The sequence below is a fragment of the Giraffa tippelskirchi genome, chromosome 4, assembly GCF_054371585.1.
Source record: "Giraffa tippelskirchi isolate mGirTip1 chromosome 4, T2T-mGirTip1v1.2.pri, whole genome shotgun sequence".
In the NCBI taxonomy this organism is placed as follows: domain Eukaryota; kingdom Metazoa; phylum Chordata; class Mammalia; order Artiodactyla; family Giraffidae; genus Giraffa; species Giraffa tippelskirchi.
The window spans coordinates 140,284,094-140,308,223 of NC_137278.1; the positions used below are offsets into that span (position 1 = coordinate 140,284,094).

General features: G+C 37.0%; 1 protein-coding gene across 2 annotated transcripts in view; it reads right to left on the minus strand.

Moving 5' to 3' along the window:
* Window positions 1-19,518, minus strand: part of PDZRN4 (PDZ domain containing ring finger 4) — a 401,102-nt gene extending 381,584 nt beyond the window's left edge. Inside the window, exons 1-3 of one of the 2 annotated variants that reach the window (XM_081587468.1) lie at window positions 18,868-19,518; window positions 16,389-16,478; window positions 14,438-14,545 (exon numbers count right to left, since the gene is read on the minus strand). In XM_081587468.1, coding sequence (XP_081443594.1) covers window positions 14,438-14,545; window positions 16,389-16,478; window positions 18,868-19,518 — 849 coding nt within the window. The remainder of the gene's footprint in view (window positions 1-14,437; window positions 14,546-16,388; window positions 16,479-18,867) is intronic. The other variant, XM_081587469.1, reaches the window with a different exon arrangement.
* Window positions 19,519-24,130: the final 4,612 nt, after the last annotated feature.

The window sequence follows — 24,130 nt, forward strand, 5'->3', positions numbered from 1 at the left end:
AAACTGAAGACAGCCAGAGCCATCCTTTTTTTACTTTTCTCAGAGAATGCCATCTTTGCCCTCCCCTTGTACCACACATCAGTGTACCAGTAACTCCTTAAGGAAAGCTTCTACACATCTTTGGTGCCCCAGTTTTTATAACTGCTAACTCAGTTTGTGTGGCTGTCACCCAGAGAATACCCTTTGAATGTATGGCTGTAAAGACCAGGGAGTAGGGGGAGGCTTGTGTTCCTCAGTCTCATGGGACTATAACAACTGGAGAGGCAGTTCTTGACAGACTACCATTCCCACAGCACTGCATAGATAGCAGACTGAAAAACACCCAGTCTTTCTGAGACAGAGGTCTAGTTATGTGGCCAGGACCTGAGGCCTGTGGGCCAGGCTTTCTGGTTTGGCACATGTAAATTGGCCTGCAGAGCTGCTGTCTGGGAATTGACACCACAGATGTAATCTTTGCCCTCTCCCTCTGTCTCATTCCAGTTCATTGGTATCTTTCAGAAAGGGGCTTACATCCTAGCATGATGTCTTGATTTTTGCAGCTACTACCAAAGGACACCTATACATTACCTGGATCTGGTGGCTAACAAGGCTTACACTTGTGGTTCAACAGGACTGCATATATTTGCAATTTCTAGATGCTGCTGCCTGGGGGTCTGGCTTCCAATCAGCCTGAATCTAGGGGATGACTGAGATCCTACCCTTTGAGACAATAAATGGTATTGGCATACCCTCAACACTGGGAGGCTAGTAAATAAAATAGGATGCTTGGACAATCGCAAAGGTTTAGGAGAGAATAAAGAGCTAGGGCAAGGTTGAACACTAAGGTTTACCTACCTAAGGCCAACACTTCAAAAAATGGGAAAGGTAACTGTTTCATCTAATGCACAAAAACCAACACAGAGAATCAAGAAAAATGAAGGAAGACAGAAATATGTTTCAAATGAAATGACAAGGTAAAACCTCAAAAAGAAAAAAAAAAACCTTAGTGAAACAGATATATGTAATTTATTCAATAAACAGTTCAAAATAATGATCATAACTATAAAACTCAAGAGAAGAATGAATGAATGCCATGAAAAGCTTGCAGATAAAATATAGGAAATACAAGAAAAATTAAAAAGAACTGAAGAATACCATAAGTGAACTGAAAAGTATACTAGGAATGTTTCAACAGCAGACTAGATAAAGCAGAAGAAAGAAAAAAGTCAATGAACTCAAAGACAGAACAAAGAAGTTCACACAGAGGAACAAAAAGAAAAAGTAATAAAAAAAGTAAAGATACTATAAGGGACCTGTTAAACAGCAAGTGAAATGACATTTGCATTATAGGAGTCCCAGAAGAAAAAAAGAGAGAGAATGGAGTAGAACACTTATTGAATGAAATCATAGCTGAAAACTTCCCTAAACTGGAGAAGAAGCAGACATCCAGATTCAGGAAGCCCAAACACCACCAAATAAGATAAAGTCCAACATACCTATACTAAGCAACATTGTAAATAAAAATGCTAAAAGTTAAAGACAACCAGAGAATTGTAAAAGCAGCAAGAGAAAGACAACTTGTTATACACAAGACTATCAGCAGATTTTTCTGTAGAAACTTTACAGGCCAAAAGGCAGTCACATGATATATTAAAAGTACTGAAAGGAAAAAAAAAATACTTCCAACCAAGAATACTCAGCCCAACAAAGTTACCATTCAAAATTAAAGGAGAAATAAATAGTTTTACAGACAAAGCAAAATGAGTTCATCAACATTAAAACAGTGATACAGGAAATGTTAAAGTGACCTCTTTAAACTGAAAAAAAAGGTATTAATTAGTAACAAGGAAAAATATGAAAATATAAACCTCACTGGGAAACATAAATACATAATAAATTTTATGTGAATTAATCACTTATAAAGTTAGTATGAAGATTAAAAGACCAAGTACTAAAACTCACTATAATTATCTATGATAATTAGGTAAGGAATTCACCAGAAAAAAAGATGTACGATATGATGTCACAAACATATAACATGAGTGGGGAGTATAAAAATGTAGAATTTTAGGAATTATATGAATAACTAGAATTTCACAAATATATGGAGATTATACAACATGCTACTGAACAACCAATGATCAACAAAGAAACCAAAAAGGAAGTTTAAAAAAATATCTTGAGACAAATGAAAATGGAAATATAACATACCAAAATTTATGGCATGGAGCAAAAGTATCTTTAAAAATGAAGTTCATAGCAATAAATGCCCACCTCAAGAAACAATAAATATCCCAAATAAACAACATAACTTTACAACTCAAGAAACTAGAAAAAGAACAAAATTTAGCAGAAGGAAAGAAATAACATAAACCAGAGCAGACTTAAATAAAATAGAAAGCAAAAAGATAATATAAAATATCGATTAAACAAAGAAATGGTTCTTAAAAAGTTAAAACTGATAGTACTCAAATAAAATCAGAAATGAAGGAAGTAACATTATAACTGATACTACAGAAAAACAAAGGATTATAAGAGACCTACTATCAACAAGTATATACTGACAAATTGGATAAATTAAGTCATGGATAAATCCTTAGAAATAAAATCATCCAAGACTGAATCACAAAGAAATGGAACATCTGAACAGAGTGATTACCAGTAAGGAGATTGAATCAGTAATCAAAAACCTCCCAACAACCAAACCCCAGGACTAGGTTGCCTCTCAGTGAATTCTAACGATAATTCAAAGGAAAATTGATACCAATCTTTCTCTCAAACTCTTCCAAAAAACAGAATTAGAGGGAACACTTTCAAACACATTTCAAGATGACAGCATTACCCTGTTACTAAAACCAAACAAAAACACCACAAGAAAGGAAAATCACAGGCTAATATCCCTGACAAACACAGATCTAAAATCCACAAAATATTCACAAACTGAATTCAGCAATACATTAAAAGGATCATAAACCATAAACATGTGGAACTTAATTCCAAATGTAAAAGTATGGCTCAATATTCACAAATCAATCAATGTGATAAACCACTTTAACAAAATGAAGGATAAAAATGATCAGCTCAGTAAATGAAGAAAAAGCATTTGACAAAATGTAACATCCACTTATGATAAAAGCTCTCAACCAAGTAGATACAAAGGGAATACCTCAACATAACAATGCCACATATGAAAATTCCACAGCTAATGACACACTCAATTTTTAAAAAGATTAAAGTTTTTCCTTATAAGATCAGGAACAAGACAAGGATAACCGTTCTCACCACTTTTATACAATATATTAATAATATTGGAAGACTTAGCAATCAGATAGGAAAATAAAAAGCTTGCAAGTTAGAAAGGGAAAAAGTAAAACTTTCACTATATTCAGATGACATAATTTTATACAATCATCTTTTGGTATCCACATGAAACTAGTTCCAGGAACCAGCCCTCTCTGACACCAAAATATGTGAATGCTCAAGTATCATATATAAAATGGCATAATATTGGCATGTAAAGTATGTATGTTCTCTCATATAATTTAAATCATCTCTAGATTACTTATAATATCTAATACAATGTAAATGCTATGTAAATAATTAAAAGTACAATGTAAATGCTATATAAATATTTGTAAATTCATGGAAAATTTAAGTTTTGCTTTTTGGAACTTTCAGGCTTTTGTTTTTTTAATTCACAGTTGATTGAATTTGCAGATACAGAACTGGTAGATACAGTCATTTGTACAAAGAATTTTCTAAAGACACCACCAAAAATGGTTAGAACTAATAAGTAAATTCAGTAAAGTTGCAGGATACAAAATCAATACACAGAAATCAGTTGCATCTCTATAGAGTATTAATGAAAAACCTGAAAAATAGATGAAGAAAATAATCACACTTAACAATTATATCAAAAATAATAAAATACCTAGAAATAAGTTTAACAGAACAAGTGAAAGACCTGTGCACTGAAAACTATAAGACATTGGTGAAGAAAATGAAGAACACAAATAGATGGAAAGATAGTCTGTGCTCACTGATTGAGAGAATTACTATTTTTAAAATGTCCATACTATCCAAAGTAATCTACAGATTCAATGCAATCCTTATGAAAATCTGAATGGCATTTTTCACAGAAATAGAAAAAAATCCGAAAATTTGTATGGAACCACAAAAGACCCTAAAGTAAGCTTAAGAATAATGAATAAAGCTGAAGACATCACACTTCTTGATTACAAACTATATTATAAAGCTATAATAATCAAAACATTATGGTACTGATATAAAAAACACATTGATTAATAGAATAGAGAGCCCAGAAATAAATTCAGACATATATAGTCAATTACGTACAACAAAGGAGTCAAGACTACACAATGGGAATAGGATAGTCTCTTCAATAAATCGGCTTCCTGGTGGCTCATATGGTGAAGAGTCTGCTTGCAATGCAGGATACTTGGGTTCGATCCCTGGGTCAGGAAGATCCCCTGGAGAAAGGAAAGGCTACCAACTCCTGTATTCTTGCCTGGGGAATTCCATGGACAGAGGAGACTGGTGGGCTACCATCTATGGGATTGCAAAGAGTCTGACACAACTGAACACCTAACACTTTCGCTTTAGTAAATGGTGCTGGGAAAACTGGACAGCCACATGCAAAAGAGAGAAACTAGATCACTATGTAATACTCTAAACAAAACTTAACTTAAAATGAATTAAAGACTTGAATGCAAAATCTTAAACCATACAACTCCAAGAAAACATAGGCACCATGGTTCTCAGTACTGGACTTGGCAATAATTCTTTTTGGATTTGACAACAACAAAAAAAAAAAAGAAAAAGAAACAAGTGAGAATATCTCAAACTAAAGACCTTCTGCACAGCAAAGGAGAAAAAAGTGAAAAGGGAGCTTACTGAATGGGAGGAAATATTTGCAAATCATATATTTGATAAGGAGTTAGTATCCAAAACATATACAGAATATATACAACTCAGCTTAAAAACAAATAATCTGATTAAAATATGGGTAGAAGAAGTAAACACACTTTTTTTTTTAACAGAAAAAGACACGCATATAGCCAACAAAAACATGAAAAGATGCTCAGCATCACTAATTAACAGGGAAATGCAAAACCACAATGAGATATCACCTCACATCTGTTAGAAGAGGTATTATCAAAAAGATAAGGGATGACAAATGCTAGCCAAAATGCAGAGAAAAGTGAACCCTTGCATACTATCGGTGGGAATGTAAATGGTGAAAAACACTATGAAAAACATTATGAGATTTCCTCAAAAAGTTAAAAATAGAACTACCATATGATCCAACAATTCTACTTCTGGGTATTTTTCCAAAGAAAATAAAAACACTATTTCAAAAAGATGCATGCACCCCCATGTTCATTGCAGCATTATTTAGAAAGACCAAGATATGTAAAGAACCTAAATATCCATGGATGATAAATGGATAAAGAAACTGTGATATATATATACATAAGTGTATATATATATATATACATATATATACACACACACATGCATATATATACACACATATATATGTACATATATATACATATAAATATATATCAGCTAAGTGAAATAAATTAGAGAGAGAGATACAATGGGATCAAACTTATATGTAGAATTAAAAAAAAAAAATCTCATACATACAAAGAACAGCTTGTTCAATGGTTCTCATAGCTGGGGAGTTACGGATAGAGGAAACAGGCAAAGGGAATATAAAGGTAAAAACTTCCAGATATAAAATAAATACGTGATGGGAATGTAATAAACAGCACGGCAAATATAGTTAGCAAATGCTATCTTGCATGTTTGAAAGCTGCTAAGAGAGTAGATCCTATAAGTTCTCATCACAGGAAAAAATCCTATAAATGTCTATGGTGACAATTTCAGCTAGACTTAACAGTGGTGATTGTTTTTACGATATATTCAAAATATCAAATCATTGTGTTGTATACCTGAAACTAATATAATGTTGCATGTCAATTATACCTAATAAAAATCATCTAAATAAAAGTAAATTATATAGGTGCTCTGTTGAGATTTTGTAGCTGGGAACTAAAGGGGGAATGGGAGTCACAGTTAGACTTTCTGACAGGGACACCACATGCAGTTATATAGTATGCTAACTGCACAGTCATGTATGGTGGCCCTGTTTACTTTCTCAGAAGCTTAGTACTCAAAAATCAAAGTTCATACCTTATAAATTTAAAACAGATATATCAGTACTTAAGTCACTAAAGCTCCAGGTTTTAAAGACCTTTCTAGCTTTTCTTTTGTAAGCTAAAATAAAACATTTAAAATATTTTAAACAGAACTGAATTTATTAATAATAGAAACTCAGTGAATTGGCAAAATACTATGATAAACTGGATAGAAACTTTGAGGAACTAACTGTTGTTACCCTCATAGCTATGGGCACAAAACTAGGAATAAGAAAAAATTGAGAAATCTTTGTGAGATAACTCAGCTCAATTTCAAGGCTGAGATCCAAGTTCAAGGCCTGCATCTCTTCCTGAAACCAAAATGCTATGTTACATTCACAGATTCCACTCTTTTACTAATCCCATATCATGATGTCTCAAAATGAACTGAAGTACTTCTAGGAGAATAGGAAAACTAAAATTAATCCATAGTGTCATTCCACTAAGACAAGATGATAATGCCCATTTGTCTTCATAACAATTGAAGGATCAGCTTCACATAAAGGCTTGCCTTGCCTTGTGTAGACAGAAAACAGGCCTTCTACACAAGGAGCTGCTTGAGAGCAGAGAATGAGCCTTATTTCTCTTTATTTCCATAATACAACCATGCCACTTAACACATATAGGCAGTTAGTAAGATACTTGTTAAATGACTGAATTAAATCATCTACAATTTTCTCCTGCAGCCCTTTTTGCATCTGCTGTCTATATGAGTATGCGAAATGTACAACTTAAAACTTCCTACATTTACTTATTTTAATTGTGGTGCCTATGGAAATGGGAATGACTGAAAACTGGAGTGACTGAATTCTCCAAAAAAGAAAAATATAACTGCCCTTCCCCTCCTACACTGTCTCTCTACTTTGAAAAACAAACTCCTTGCATAAGCTGAATGAGACACATCAGGCTCACAACAGCAGGTTCTAGGAACCTGCCCTGTGCTTGGCACTTCATGCACACAATAAATATGAATGGCATAGAAACTAAGGCACAGCTGGCTTATTCAAGTGATACTGAAAATGTTAGTCTTTCAGTCATGTCTGACTCTTTGCAACCTGATGGACTGTAGCCTGCCAGGCTTCTCTGTCCATGGAATTTTCCAGGCAAGCATACTGGAGTGGATTGCCATTCCCTTCTCCAGGGCATCTTGCTGATCAGGGATCAAACTGGGGTCTCCTGCATTGCAGGCAGATTCTTTATCATCTGAGCCACCAGGGAAGCCTATTTAAGGTCATACATTTTAAAGGCAGGACAGGAATTCCAGCTAGATCTTCCTGATTTCAGAATTCATGCTCCCACTGCACCACAGTACTTTTCAAGATATATTAAAATACACAATTATCTAATGATAATCATGTATTACAAATGGAATCATGATTTTAAAACTCATGACGATGTAGTTCTTTACTTGCACTAACAGGATTGCTTTATTTCTCTCTGATGAAAGTGCAAGAGGAGAGTGAAAAAGTTGGCTTAAAGCTCAACATTCAGAAAACTAAGATCATGGCATCCAGTCCCATCACTTCATGGGAAATAGATGGGGAAACAGTGGAAACAGTGTCAGACTTTATTTTCCTGGGCTCCAAAATCACTGCAGATGGTTACTGCAGCCATGAAATTAAAAGACACTTACTCCTTGGAAAGAAAGTTATGACCAACCTAGATAGAATATTAAAAAGCAGAGACATTACTTTGCCAACAAAGGTCCATCTAGTCAAGGCTATGGTTTTTCCAGTAGTCACGTATGGATGTGAGAGTTGGACGGTAGAGAAAGCTGAGCACCGAAGAATTGATGCTTTTGAACTGTGGTGTTGGAGAAGACTCTTGAGAGTCCCTTGGACTGCAAGGAGATCCAATCAATCCATCCTAAAAGAGATCAATCCTGGGTGTTCATTGAAAGGTCTGATGTTGAAGCTGAAACTCCAATACTTTGGCCACCTCATGCAAAGACTTGACTCATTGGAAAAGACCCTGATGCTGGGAAGGATTGGGGGCAGGAGGAGAAGGGGATGACAGAGGATGAGATGGCTGGATGGCATCATGGACTCAATGGACATGAGTTTGGGTAAACTCCGGGAGTTGGTGATGGACAGGGAGGCCTGGCGTGCTGCGATTCATGGGGTCACAAAGAGTTGGACACTTCTGAGCAACTGAACGGAACTGAATTCTTTCAGACAATTAGTCAATGTTAAAATACACTCTAAGAACGTGGGAAGATGGTGATATTTTATTGATGAATTCTGTAACATGTTTGAATTAAACAGCAATTTGTCAAAAATTCTAATTCCCCACCAGTTATACAGGTGACCTACAAAACCTGTATATACTTCTTATGCATACACAAATTAGCATGGCTGCTTTATGACGTAGTAAGTTACACTATGCCATCAGGCACATACAGGGGTACTGCACTGAAGATCTGATTCAAATGCATTCCTGAACTTTTAGCTCTAATCTGCATTTAAATTTCCTGCATTAACAGCCACAACCAAACTATGCAGAGCCTTGGACAAAAAAAATGATAGCCACCAAAGATTTTAACTTTAGTGGAAGAGAAAGTAGTGACAGAGAAGGCAGAATATCTAACACTGAAGAACTAAAACAAAGTGTCGTTGGCAGTCTGGAAGAGATAATAAGTTCTTGTAGAACCATTGCATTTGTAAAGTTCTTTCTGCTAGTACTAAACAGAGCACTTTCTAGAAAGTGCTATACTGACATGATTCCATGTTGGAATTCTTTCTAAAGTAAACGGAGAAGTCTTGTGTGCTGCATTTCACAATGGATTTCAAACTAAATAGAAGATACTTTAATATATATACTAAAGAAAACTCTGCTTTCTGCTCCCAACTGTTCTCAAAGACTTCACAGCACTTCACCCCTGCACCCTAGTCTCCAGAAGCTGAAAGAAGGGTGGACTTTCCTGTCACAATCTCATAAGTATTGGCTGGGAGTCAGGGGGATGGGTAGGGGAGAATAAAATGTGAAGAGCCACGAATGACTATCCTCCCTCTTGTCACTTTCTCACTCAGGGGTTATAGTTGTGTAACCCACCACCAGCATCACAGAAATAACAATAGAAGAGTAGTTGCTGACATTAGCAGTAAACTTTGACTCTCAACTCCCTCTCACATACCCTCAGGCATCCTAACATGATGATAACGACTGTATTGGTATTGCCTGCATAGAAGTGTGCCAAAGCCTTTGATATTATCAAGGATCTTCTGTGGTCCTCTGAGCCTTGAAAGGGTGAAAAACAGCATGCAAAAGATGCTGTTATTCATATGTACACTCTGGTGAATTCCTGGTCTATGTGAATTTCTGTGATGTTTCAAAGTGTCTTTAACAATATCTTCTGCCTTTTCAATCTCCAGTGATACTTTGACACCTAATATTGTAACTGACATATCACAACTGATGTCTTTTCTGAATCTACACACATAAATATTTTAACAAATGTGAATTTGTAAACATAAACTGGTAAACATGATTGCTCATGGTGACTAGCTTCAAAACTAAATTTGCCTTTCATTATGTGAAAAATACGGCATGGATTTATCACATGACTATAATTTTTCTTTTATATTTCTTGAATTTGGCTTCAGTGGAATGTACAATATTTAAAGACATACTTTTGGAGTTTTTGGCCTTTGTTAAACTTTAACAAAATTGTTATAGCTAATATTTTTATTAGCATTAGCAAAATCTCTTTATCAGTAGAACCAAACTTTTAACATATTTACTTTCTCCTTCTGGAGAAGGCAATGGCACCCCACTCTTGCCAGTACTCTTGCCTGGAAAATCCCATGGATGGAGGAGCCTGGTAGGCAGCAGTCCATGGGGTCGTGAAGAGTCAAACATGACTGAGTGACTTCATTTTCACTTTTCACTTTCATGCATTGGAGGAGGAAATGGCAACCCACTCCAGTGTTCTTGCCTGGAAAATCCCAGGGATGGGGGAGCCTGGTGGGCTGCCGTCTATGGGGTCACACAGAGTCGGACACGAGTGAAGTGACTTAGCATCAGCAGCAGCACTTTCTCTTTCAAATGAATGATTTAAGAAAGCTTATTTTATAAATTTATTTCATAAGCCTATTGTAATGATTACTTTAAGCAATTAACTAGACAAAATATTTTTAGTATATTTTAAGTAAAATATAAATTATAGAACAATTTCTATTTTTCATTTAAGTCATATATCACTGAATTCAAAACATTTAGTAATGTGTCCGACTGTGGGAATTAAGTCACATGTGCCATATATATGAAATATTTGGGTACTTAATACTGTAAACAAATTTATTTTTTGCACTAGGTTTAAATCAGCATGGCCATTTGAAATTCAAAAACTGAGAAAAAAAATTTATCAAATTAGTTCACTAAACAAATCATTGAGCACAAAAAAAATGAAAATTAATCTAACATATCTGTTAGATGTGAGTTAAATAAGTTAGTCTGTTTAGTCAATTAGTCTGTTTTTTTATGTCTGCAGTTTTAAATTAATTGACATATTTCTTATCAGCTTCCCATTATAAAGTTTACTGGTGCCATAATGGCAAATGAACTAAAATAATTGACAAGAATTATATCTTTCTTACATACACATAAGAATATTCTGCATCTATATATGCACAAGAACAAACAAGCTTATTTAAATATGTATATTAAGTAAGGTCACACGACTGCCTTTCACTCTGAAAAAGTTGATGGCATCCCTGAGCAACTAAATATGAGAGATTTATTTCTAATCTTCTTTACAAACTATTTCATGCTATTTAACAGATAATATTCCAGAAATATATATACCACCTAACTCATTTCTTAACAGCAAATGTGGTCACATGAATTCATTATAGAACTAATGAAAATATGCATAATACCAATGTACTCTGGCATAAAGGATTCATTGATAAATCTCTATCATTAAGCAAATTTCAAGCGAGTTCCAGAAAAACATCTACTTCTGCTTTATTGACTATACCAAAGCATTTGACTGTGTGGATCTCCACAAACTGTGAAAAATTCTTCAAGAGATGGGAATACCAGACCACCTGACCTGCCTCCTGAGAAATCTGTATGCAGGTCAAGAAGGAACAGTTAGAACTGGATATGGAACAACAGACTGTTTCCAAATGAGGAAAGGATTTACGTCAAGGCTGTATATTGTCACCCTGCTTATTTAACTCATATGCAGAGTAAGTCATGAGAAATGCTGGACTGTATGAAGCACAAGCTGGAATCAAGATTTTGGGGAGAAATATCAATAACGTCAGATATGCAGATTGACACCACACTAATGGCAGAAAGTGAAGAAGAACTAAAGAGCCTCTTGATGAAAGTGAAAGAGGAGAGTGAAAAAATTGGCTTAAAACTCAACATTCAGAAAACTAAGATCATGGCATCTGGTCCCATCACTTCATGGCAAATAGATGGGGAGACAGTGGAAACAATGACAGACTTTATTTTGGGGGGCTCCAAAATCGGAGAAGGCAATGGCACCCCACTCCAGTACTCTTGCCTGGGAAACCCCATGGACGGAGGAGCCTGGTAGGCTGCAGCCCATGAGGTCGTGAAGAGTCGGACACGACTGAGCGACTTCACTTTCACTTTTCACTTTCATGCACTGGAGGAGGAAATGGCAACCCACTCCAGTATTCTTGCCTGGAGAATCCCAGGAATGGAGGAGCCTGGTGGGCTGCCGTCTATGGGGTCGCACAGAGTCGGACACGACTGAAGCGACTTAGCAGCAAAATCACTGCAGATGGTGACACTTGCTCCTTGGCAGGGAATTATGACTAACCTAGACAGCATATTAAAAAGCAGAGACATTACTTTGCCAACAAGGTCCATCTAGTCAAAGCTATGGTTTTTCCAGTGGTCATGTATGGATGTGAGAGTTGGACTATAAAGAAAGCTGAGCACTGAAGAATTAGTGTTTTTGAATTGTGGTGTTAGAGGAGACTCTTAAGAGTCCCTTGGACAGCAAGGATCCAACCAGCCCATCCTAAAGGAAATCAGTCCTAAATATTCATTGGAAGGACTGATGTTGAAGCTGAAACTCCAATACTTTGGCCACCTGTTGCCAAGAACTGACTCATTGGAAAAGACTCTGATGCTGGGAAAGATTGACGGAGGGAGGAGAAGGGGACGACAGAGGATGAGATGGTTAGATGGCATCACCGACTCAATGGACATGAGTTTGAGTAAGCTCTGGGAGTTGGTGATGGATAGGGAGGCCTGGCATGCTGCATTCCATGGGGTCGCAGAGTCACATACGACTGAGGAACTGAACTGAACTGAGGCAAATTTCAAGCTCTTGTCATTAGCAGCTAATACATGTACATCAAAGTGAAATAATAATAATACTGCAGCTGGTTATAAATTATAATTTAGGTCAATTGATTGTCAATATAATTGATAAATCAATCCCATGATTGATCTTTTTGCTTTTTATCTTGTATTATTTAAGTAAGGTTATTTTGAAATGTATTAGTAACAATATTAGATATAGAGATGCACTGATTAATCAACTATAGTTTTTATAAATATACATCTTTATATTAACAAAACCAATATATTTTTAACATATTTGCTGTATTACAATATAAAAGACAAATTCTTCTTCCTCCTTTTCCATACAACATTAAGGAAGCATACATTACATTGCTGCCTAGTTAGAATAAATCATTTTTAAATCCTGAGTATGTGTTTCTGTTATGAGTACATGTGAATATGTGTGCTAATGGAACATACATATCCACTTCCATCAGCACTTCTAATAGTAGCATATGTAGGCATTTGTTTTTCATTTAACTGGAAAAACCTAAATGCTTAGAGATAATGCAGAAAGTAATAAGAACAATTTTTTGTTTGTTATCTTCCCTTTATATCATATAGCACTACATGAGTAGAAACAGACAAATTCTAACTTTAGATGCTGTAGCATGTAAATGTTTCCACCAGGCAAATTGACAAGACAAACTAGATAACATCAATGAAAGTAGCTCTATAATTTCTTGGCTACAAAACTAGAAAGAGAAAATTTTGATATAAGAGACCTCTTTAGATAAAAAACACATTTTTTAGCCAAAGACAACTCCTCTCTCTTCACCAAAGTGCCTAATCAGCTAATTTCTAAATGGCATAAGTCAACCATAAACTGCAGACTCTTCTCTACTTTTTACTCTCATCCTTGGTCAAATTATTTGAAATTCAACTTTTTAATGGACAAATGATGAACGAAAATCTAAAACATTCTTCAAAGTTTAATAAAGAAAAACAGTCTCCATCCAGATAGTTTATACAGACACTCAGAAAGATAGCGATTACATAATTTAGAAAAGAGAATTTTTCCAAAAGCACAGTGGAGTTAAATAAATGTTCCAAATTTCCATTTATGCCTTTACTGATATATTAGAAATAATTCCATTGATAAAAGCAACCTAATTTTCAGTTAAGCCAAATAATACTATCCAACAGGAAATGGCAACCCACTCCAGTTTCCTTGCCTGGAGAATCCCGTGGACGGAGGAGCCTGGTGGGCTGTAGTCCAAGTGGTCACAAAGAGTGGGACATGACTGAAGCAACTTAGCAACCAAGTAACATTTCAAAAGCACTGAGTCAGGGAATGGCAATGATGCCAAATTCCATAATCACAACTCAAATTTCACTAACTTGTAAGTGTTTACTTCATCAACCCTAAATACAAATTATACAGATATAATGTACAGAAGAAAAAATAGTTTCCAGCAAGTTTTTGCAATAAGAAAAAAAAGCTGCTTCTTTTTTTTTTATGTAAAACATGAACAAGATAACCATATTAAACTAAGAAATGGTAAAAAGGCATTGTATAAATAATTCCAAACTCTACACATAACTTACCAATTACAAGTTTAAAGACAGTAATATTTACTCATAAAAAATGTTCTTCAGTAGGGATTTATCATCATTTTTGAGATGTCATAAAAAACTAATCCTTTGATAATCACACAATCATTTTTAAAATTCATAGGGACAGGAAATTTTTAAAATGGAGACATTCATTAACACATTTAGAAATTTTGGGTGATTCATTCTTCTAGTCCAATATCCAATAATTAAAATAGGTCACTTAAATACTATTGTGAGATATACGCTTTAATAAGTTCCACACCTAGGAAAAGCAGTAAGTTTGGAAATTTAAAATGTTCAAATATTCTTTCACAAATCCTATTTGTATTTTATTATTGTCTTACCTCAATGATTTTGTCGTGAATTTCCAGGCCATCTGCTCTATCAGCAGGTCCATTTTTCAAAATTTTTGAAACATAAATTCCTTCCATTGGTGTTTCTTCTTGATTATTCTATTAAAAACAAAACCGTTAGCAGTGAGAAAGATGTGAACAAAATTTTAAGTTATATAAAAAAACAATTTAGTAAATGCAACATTGTCAAATCTCCCTAAACATGCAACTCTCTTTCTAAGCTGGAGATTTGGTATTGAACTATAACTTACTTAACACCAACTAGTCATTAATCAAGATGGCAGCTTTCGTGAAGGAATCCCACATCTTTGACAAGATTATCTATTTACCTCCTGTTTTTGAGTACATATACATAAAAACTATGAGGAAAGCCATGTATAAGGTGATAACAGTGGGCTTCTAAGTATCATTTATAAAACATCTCATTTCTAAAGAGGTGTAGCAATTAAAAGGACTCTAAGTTAAAGGAAATAAAAAGCATATCCAGCCTCACTGTGTAATTGGTTTGAGAGGTGGTCATAGTTCTAAAAATATAACTTACCCTCACAATGGGACACATTTGGAAATATAGCTCTGACTGTATCTATTCACAGGGGAAACCACTTGCTCAAGTGTAAAAATTCTAAAAGATCAACTCCAAATTTCAGTGGCTTCCTGGAATGGGTTCCAGGTACAGTGAGTCTGATTATTAGTTAAACCTCAAACATATAGTCAGTATCATACACAGAGAGCATTTTAGTAAGTCACAGAAAACCAATTGCATTGCAAAACTCATTTAGGGAAAATGCTCAACATCCTATAATAATAAATTATATAATTTTAAATGTCATTTCACTTTATGGCAGGTTAAATAAAATTACTTCTCATTTATTAGCCTTCTTTAACATGAATTTTAGGAGGCTCTTAAAATGTCCAGTTTCATTTAAATGTCAAACTCCTAACTAGCATTTATAAAAATATTACTTTGGGGAAAAGAAAACAAAATGATATGCTAAAAAGACTTCTACCTTTTCATAATAAAAGGGAACGGTTCTAGAAACAGAAGCGTAGCAGTCATTAGTTGCTAGGTTTTCAAAATGCTAAATAAAAGGAGGAAATGTGTCACTGCCACCCTGGCCTGAACACAGCATATGGCCAACAATGTTCAGTTTCCATGGACAACATCTGCAATGCAGGATGCAAAACTTTCATGACAGCTGATTTGGGAAACTGAAAGAATATGATTTTTTCATCTCCCAGTGAGGATGAAAATTAAGCTGATATAGTATTTGAAGGATAAGAAAGAACTTTGCAGCTACAGTATTTATTATGAGTTTATAAACTCATTAGTTTTGAAAACGATTGGCATCAGTGTAGAAAATATTATTCATTCAATTAAATAAAGGATTTGATTTGGGGAGTCAAAACTATGTCAAATCAACTATCTTTTCTAAGCATGGTATTTTCTATGAAATTGTGAAAACAACCATCTCTTATTTCAACTCATTTTAACTCTTCATTCATTCAAGATATATTATAAACTTACTGGTCAGTGTTAGCATCTGAAAATTGATCAATTTGACATAATAAATAAGAGTTACGAACAAGTAATACACATAAGATTATCAAGCAGAAATTGCCTATACATTTTTGTGAAATAGATTTAATCAAGAAAGTTGCCAGCAGGGCTATACAATGTAGATAAAATGTGAAATGTACTCTTTTTTTTTAAGTAGCAAAGTTAACTGTTGTTTTGTCTTATTTTTCTGAAAAAATTCTTACCATGTTCTGGAATATTTACACTGGAATATTTGCAATTAAGAAATCTGATACTTGATGACAAGCACTATTTTAAAGATTAAACCACCTTTTTTTTTTTTTTTCTCAAAATCCACAAATGACAGCTAAGTCTTCTATTATTTTATAAACAAGGAACGAGTTATGCATTAACAAGATCAGTTACCTGATTTGGTCGACCTCCTATAATGTTGAATCCCAAAGTATCATTTTCTCTTTCCAATACAATAGTGAGTGGCTTATGTTCTCTTCCTTCCTAGAAGAAAAGGGATAAAATAACTAACTAGTTAAAAATATAAAAGAAAAAAAGCAAATGCTACAAAGTTTTTTTAAAAGTAAAAATATTAAATTTGGAAAAGAGAAAATCTTGAAGTTTTAAAGGTAAGGATGGCTGAATTCTCGAGATTAATTTCTTCCTAAATTTATACTGAAAGTATGCATTTGAAGGAAGAATCATGGATGTAAGAAAAATAACTATTTCCAAAAATGGGTAAATGGCTGTGTATTTTTACACAAGCAGCTTTTATCCTAATGTAACATCTAATTCTGAGTCCACTGTAATTTAAAATAGATTTCTGATTCAACTATACAGGTATCTGTGCTTTTCTTCTCCATTATAGATGAGTAAAATAAATTGTTAAATAATCTAAGAATTATTTTATATAAAAATTTCACTTTGGAAAGTCTTGAGGGATGTAAAGGATATTTATAAATTTATATATAAAATATATTATTTATAAATTTCTTTCAACAGTAATATTCAGATTGCTATTGAAATACAAGGTCTTGTAGGTTACAGTAATCCTAATTTTAAATAGTATTTTATTTGGTTTTGCAGAATTTTAAAGAGAGAGAGAGAAGATTTGTGTTAACTAAAGTAGTATGCATTGCTTTCCTGATAGCCAAATAATAGTTACACAAATAGGAATTATATCTACATCTGCTTATTAATAAAGACCAAATTAAACATAAGATGAAATAGTACAAGACTATGAGTTTTATTCATGGTTATGGATATTATTAACTATCCGAGGAAATTACATGTTTGGTAATTACTCTGGAATGATGAATTTCCATAAACACCGTCACCACTACTACCATCATCACCACTTTTTCTCAGGAACTTTTCCCAGGCAGTGTGCACAGCAGCCCCTACTGGTAGAGGCAAAACATTTCTGAGCAGCACAGAGAAGCCTTTTTGTTAAGTAGTCTACAGATCTCCCTTAGTTTGGTAAGTAGATCCAGATCTCCCTCAGTTTTTCCTCACTTCTCAGAACCACAGCCTGACTTGTTGCATGGACTTCTCTGTCATATAATCTAGCCTTGCTCCTTTCCACCAACCATTGCTTCCCCAAGACCTTGCACCCTTAACCAGTATTACAGATCATAATTCTGTGCTTCTGTCTGGTCTTCCCATTTTACAAATTTAACTAGATATAGATACAGTAGAGAAAAATGTAATAGAATCCAATCTTTTAATCAGGGTGTACTTCTGTTCATCAGACTAGATACAGCTCAGCCCCTCATCCTTCAATTATCCTTTTTTAGGTTCAAGCATAGAAGCTTCTAAACTTGGTGCCTGAGCTGGAGGCAGTGCAAAGCAGTCCCAGATGGGCATCCTGCTGGGTTGCTCCTCCCCAGGAGGCTGGGGAATGAAAACAGCTCCTTCAACGGAGTGTAAGTTCTGCTAAATCTCTGCTCACCATGGCAGCGACCAACAATGTCAAACACTGTGCAGAAGTCCTTCAGAAGAGAAGGAACAGCTTTATAAACAGGCCTCTTCTCACCAGCCGCTGCAAGGAGGCTTGTTTATTCGGTCGGAAAGGGGGCAGTTCAGGAACACAGTTCAAGGCCAGAAGCCTCGACAAAGAAATGAAACAGCCCAGGAGCTCATCGGGCTAGTCTGAGCGCAGATGGATGTGAGCTCCTGACTTGGTTCCCCAAGTCTCACACTCACACGCGCGACATTCCACTAATAATGAAATCCGGGAGCACGTAAGGACTATTTAGGGAAGGTTAGGGTGATGAAAATCACCCGGTAGGTCTAAGAAATCAAATCTCTTCATTTCTTAACTCCAAGTGATCCTGTTTTCCCGCATCCCTCAGAGTCCCTGTGCTGAGTAGAAGGTGGTTGATACCGGCGGTTTGGTAGAAACTAAGTCATTCAGACCTAAAGGTGTGAGACTGACAGACACTCCCTGGGATGCTCGCCAGCGGCAGAGGGGAGGCAGAGTCAGAGAGGTCCTCGTTTCCTGGCTTTCCTCCTCAAACTGGCTTCAGGCAAAAGCCAAAGGTGCAAAAAAAAAAAAAAAAAATAGGCAGAGAGGCTGGGGCAGGAGAGTGAAAGATGTGGAGCAAGGGTCTGGTGGGAAAATGAGTTTTATTAATTCCTCCTTCTCCACCGAAAAGTTTTAATTGAAGCTGTTTACTTCTTCCAACCCCAGTGTAAGGGAAAGGGGAGAATCCTCGTTGACTGCAATACTAAAACACAACACAGATAAGAGTACTGGATGATCAGAGCGGTGGATGCTTTCTACTGCCTGAGGAAGGATGTCAACTTGCAAAGGAATCGTGAGTGCAGAAAGCACCGTTCCCCTTTCCACCCCGATGGATCATTCCCCGGTGCCCCATCCCTCAGCGCTTACCGGGTCGTGGCCGCCACCCAGGTCCCTGACGAAGTTGCGGACGTGAGCCATGTACTGGGTCAACTTCTCCTGGTACCTGCGGGCGGTGAGCCGCACCTCGCTCTGCAGCTCCCGGAGCTGCGCTAGCAGCGCCTTCTCGCGCCGCCTCCAGACCCGAGGCCCGGGCCCCCTCCAGCTCCCGCCGCGGACGCCCGGCGACCCCCCGCGTGCGCCCCCGCCCCCGCCGCGGCGAATCCCGGGCGCTAAGCGGCAGCACCCCCGCACGGACCGGTCCCCACTGCCCGGGCCGTCCGGCCGGGAAACGCTGCCCGGGAGGCGGCGGCGGGCAGGGCCGAAGTCGCAGCGTTCGACGTGCGCCGCCAGCTCGCTCAGCTGCACCGAGCGGCCGCAGCCGCGGGGGCGGTAGTCGCACTGGACGCGCAGCTTCTGGACGAGGCTGCGCAGAGGCAGCACGCGGTACAGCTCGCCCGGCGCCAGGGGCCGGCACTGCAGCGGGCACCGGCGCCGCCGCGCCGCCCAGGGCAGCAGACAGCGGGCGCAGAAGACATGCCCGCACGGCGTGCACAGGGGCTCCTCCAGCACCTGGCCGCACAATCTGCACTGGAAATCTGGGTCCACCGATTCAGCGAAGCGCTCCAGCGCAAAGCCCATGGTGGGGACGGGGGACAAGGCGGCACGAATGCGGGGTCCACCTTCTCCGAGCCCCCTGTCTCCCCCAAGCTACCACAGGGACAGTGCTCTAGCTGCGGTGGTTCGTCGGAGGGGAGAGGAAGAGGTGAGGGGGAGTGATCTCAGAGTTTGTTTGGCATGAAGTTTTCTGGCTCCGACTAGGTCCCCTGACTCTGCCGTATTGACACGAATAGACGCCACCTCCAGTGGATCCCCCTCTCCCCATTTTCCCCAGCTCCTTCTCTTCCCTCTCCCCACTCCGCCAATCTGCGTACGCCTTCGCTGTTCGCTGCTCTGCAGTTTTTATTATTTCAAATTTTGTCAGAGGAGAGCTGAGGTCGGATTACAGCGATCCGTCGGAAAGCTGTGGATCCCTTTGCCCGAATAGTGAACTTCAAACAGTCCTTGGATAGAGCTGGCAGGGCACAGTGCGGGCGTCGAGAAAGAAGTCAACCCCACCTGAATGGAAGGTCCCTCCGGGAGAGCAGGACCGTTGTCGGGTTTTTCTCTAAGTCTTCATCGCCAGGCATTCAGTCGTTCTTCAATAAATGTGTTTGAGGTCGATGAGCTTCTGTTCTTTCAAATCCACAACAAAATCATCTGCTAAGTGGCTTCGGCCTAAGGAAATCACTCTGAAGTACTACAGAGCCAGGCTTCTTAAATCACGATCCAGAAATCAGGTGAGTGTAAGAGAGACGGGATGTTGACTGACAATAAAGGCCGGGGAAAGTCCAGGTGCTCGCCTTAGGACATCTCCCGCTTAGCGAGAACTTGAATCGCCATTCAAGCTCCTCTGCAGAGGCAGGAGGGTAGTATTCTGTTACCAGGCAGTCTGACTCCAAGTTCAAGCACCACACCGTCGTCTTGTTTTCTACTTCCACAGGTATCTTACCACTGGGAACGGAAATGTGATCATTTGGGCACCTGAAAAGGAGAATTAAAGGAAAGGATTATGAAAGAAAGCAGTGAAGTAACAGAAATAAAATTTTAATGACCAATTCCCCCTACTTACCTTGAAAATATGGTTTGGATCCAAACTGTCCCCTTCCTCCAGTTTGACTCCTCAAAGTGTGTAGCAAGCAGGCCTCACAGGACACATGGAGTAAGGGAACCCTCCAGGCCCTCCTGCCCCAGCTTCCTTCACCATCTTCTGAACCCTAGGAATGCAAAGTAATCCTATCGCCAGGATAACACCACTTACTGCCATTTATCCTGAAGTTACTTCCACATAACTTAGGATGAGCTTCCTAAAGTAGTCACTGATTGACTCCTCACTGTTCCCAGAAAATTATGTACTTGATATAGTGCCAAAATGTATCAGTTGAAACACATGAAAGAGGCTCCAGACTTTGTCCTTTAAATCCTTGACACCAACTAAAGACTAAGCAAAGGCTAACTGTAGAGGCTAATAAGAATTTTCTGAGCTGTTTTTCTGTTTGAAAGAGGAGACTTCATTAGCAAGTGAGGATCCTGGGGTGGGTTGCCAAATATCTGATATGTTTTTATTTTATTTGTTTATTTATCTATTTTTTACTTTACAATATTGTATTAGTTTTGCCATACATTGACATGAATCTGCCATGGGTGTACATGTGTTCCCCTTCCAGAACCCCCCTCCCACCTCCCTCCCCATCCCATCCCTCTGGGTCATCCCGGTGCACCAGCCCCGAGCACACTGTATCTGATATGTTCTTAAACTTGTTTCAAAACAAGATAATTTTATATGTACAGATATGATAAAGTAACATTTGGCACAGTGCTCTACATTCCTCCTCCCCTTGGCCAAGTAAATAAACAATAAATTCACTGAATAAATAAGAAATCATTTAACATTAACAGCATGAACATATTCTTGGGAATTAGGTGAATCGGGACAAGCAGAATGTTATAAAATGTATTCAAATAATTCTGAGCAAGAGGCATCTATTCCATCTTTTTAAGCTATTGAAAAAGCTGTGACTTATAGCTGTGACTTTATAGATAGGGCTTAGCAATTATTGTTTTACAATAGAAACAATGGCAATAGGAAGTTTTTTAAAAAGTGAATGTGAACAGATGGAATGTAAAAATATTCTAGAAATATATATATATTCTAAAAATATTCTAGAAAATGAGACTCGTAGTTACTTGAAAAGAAAGAAATAAAACAATGGTTACATAATGTGCTTGATCCATCCATGAAATTCTTACAACAAAAGTTAGAAACGTGAACAGGTTATGGTATGAGTTTTTTCAGGTTATATAATGTTTTGATTGCTAAAGGAAAGATGAATGTCAAAGACCGTGTCCACAGAGAATAACAAGTTCAAAAATGAGAACATGTAAAGTGAAGCCAAGTAATAAAGTAGGCCAAAAATGAACTTAGGAAAATCTTTTAATTTTGAGAACATGCAAGCTTGAGTGTTTCCAAAAGAGTTAAGTACCAGGAGAAAAACAGTACAAGTTAAACCCTAAAGTAATGGACACACTTAACATGAACCCCATGGATTCTTCCCATCTGAAAATGTTGCAACATAATAAAGGTGTGACATCAGTTGAGCCAAATATTCTGATTTCACTTCACAGACTGCAAAAAATTATCCTATATATAAGAAAAATAGTAATATCTAGGAAAAGCTTGGGCTAGTTAGAAACATGAAGCTGAATTAGATTGAGGTAATTAGCTGAGGTAAGCAAAGGAAGCATTTGGAATAAGTTTAAAATAGAGTATGCACAATATTTCAGCAAAACTGATCCAGTAATATTTAACTGTCTTTTGGCAAATGAAACAAATTAGTGCCTTGCATCATTAGTTTGTGCTTATCCTTATGTTTTCACTATCATAATTTTCTTTTAAGAGTGGCTGGTTAGTGAAGTTTGCAGGCTGAATAGCAATATTGTAGGAAGAACTGAAGTGTAAACCATTGTCTTCTTTCTTGTCTAGCTATTTTGCTGACTGTAGTCAAGACCATGCCTGTCTTCTTTCTCTTAAGCTTTCTTTCAGACTGAACTTGAGAATATGAATGGTCAACTGAGAGACAAGGGAAAGACAATACATAGACCTAGATTGTCACTAAGCCAAGGGCTCTGGCTTGATTCAAAATATCTTTAAATAGTTGGTATTTGGTTGGGTATTTTCAGCTTAGGAACTAGTTTTTCCTTCAATTCACTGTCAGGAGTCATATTCATGAAAGCAGATTAAAAAATTAATTTGTGATATTCTTTGGGTCAATTTCCAGACCAGTAATGAAAAATAATGTATGCCCATAGGTGTTTTGAGTGAAAAGAGGCAGGGTTCCAACCCAGTTCTGAGTCATCCTTACTTTCAGGGATAAATAGGGAATCAGAGAGTTACTTATTGTTAAGTCAAATGTTAAAAGACCTAATACTGAAATACTATATTCCAAGACTCACAAATGATGAATGGAGATGTGAAAAATAAGGAAGAGATATTTTCCACTCCATGCGAAGATAATACTTTAAACCAACTCATTTGTGATTTTTGTCATGTTGTCTCATGAATTTAATTAAGAATTGTGAAATCAGGAAACCTGAAGAAATTTTTTTCAAAGAAAAAGTTAAATAAGTCATTTATTTCATATGTTTATATAGCATAATTTATACTTTTAACACAAGAGTAATTTTTTACATCTTCTATTATAAGAACTGGAAATCTCATCATTTACATTTTCTTTTCTCTGACTCTCTAGTCATTTATCATTAATTAATTTCATGGTCTATAATCAAATACGTTTTCCCAAATTTATGGATAGAGAAGCCTGGCGGACTACAGTCCATGGGGTGCAAGAGTCGGACATGACTTAGTGACTGAACAACAAAATTAAACTATATAATATTATTCTGATAGATTAGACAAAAATACCCAGCTGCTTTATATTTATCAGTATTAATGAAACTAACATTCATTTTTGTTCTTGAAGTTGAAGCTCCAGTACTTTGGCCACCTGATGTGAAGAACTGACTCATTAGAAAAGACCCTGATGCTGGAAAAGACTGAAGGTAAGAGAAGAGGATGACAAAGGATGAGATGGTTGGATGACATCACCAATTCAATGAAGATGAGTTTGAGCAAGCTCCGTGAGATGGTGAAGGACAGGGAAGCCTGGCTTGCTGCAGTCCATGGGGTCACAAATAGTTGGACACAACTGAGCAACTGAACGACAACAATACTAATGTGGTTATATTTTAGATCACTTTGTCCCGTATAACTGGTTCAAATACCTGGAAGTTTTCTATATAATCATCCAATTGTCTCAGTTATTTAAACCCGAGCTTAATTAATCAGTCACTATATATATTGATTAAACTGTTATTTTCTGTTTAGTTTTTGATTGAAAATTTTATGTAACTTAATATCTTCTAATTGTTTCTCCACAAAGTCATAAGCTTTTGAGATATGGTAAGTTCAACTATATAAATTTGTTGCTTAGTGAATGCCGGCAAATTATTTTGTTGAATTTCATCTTTGGTTTTTACCACTTATTATAATAAATTCCATGGACAGGAAACCTGGCAGGCTGCAGTCCATGGGATCACAAAGAGTCAGAGGTGACTGAGCATGCACACCCACTTGTTATAATGATATAGGAGCTAG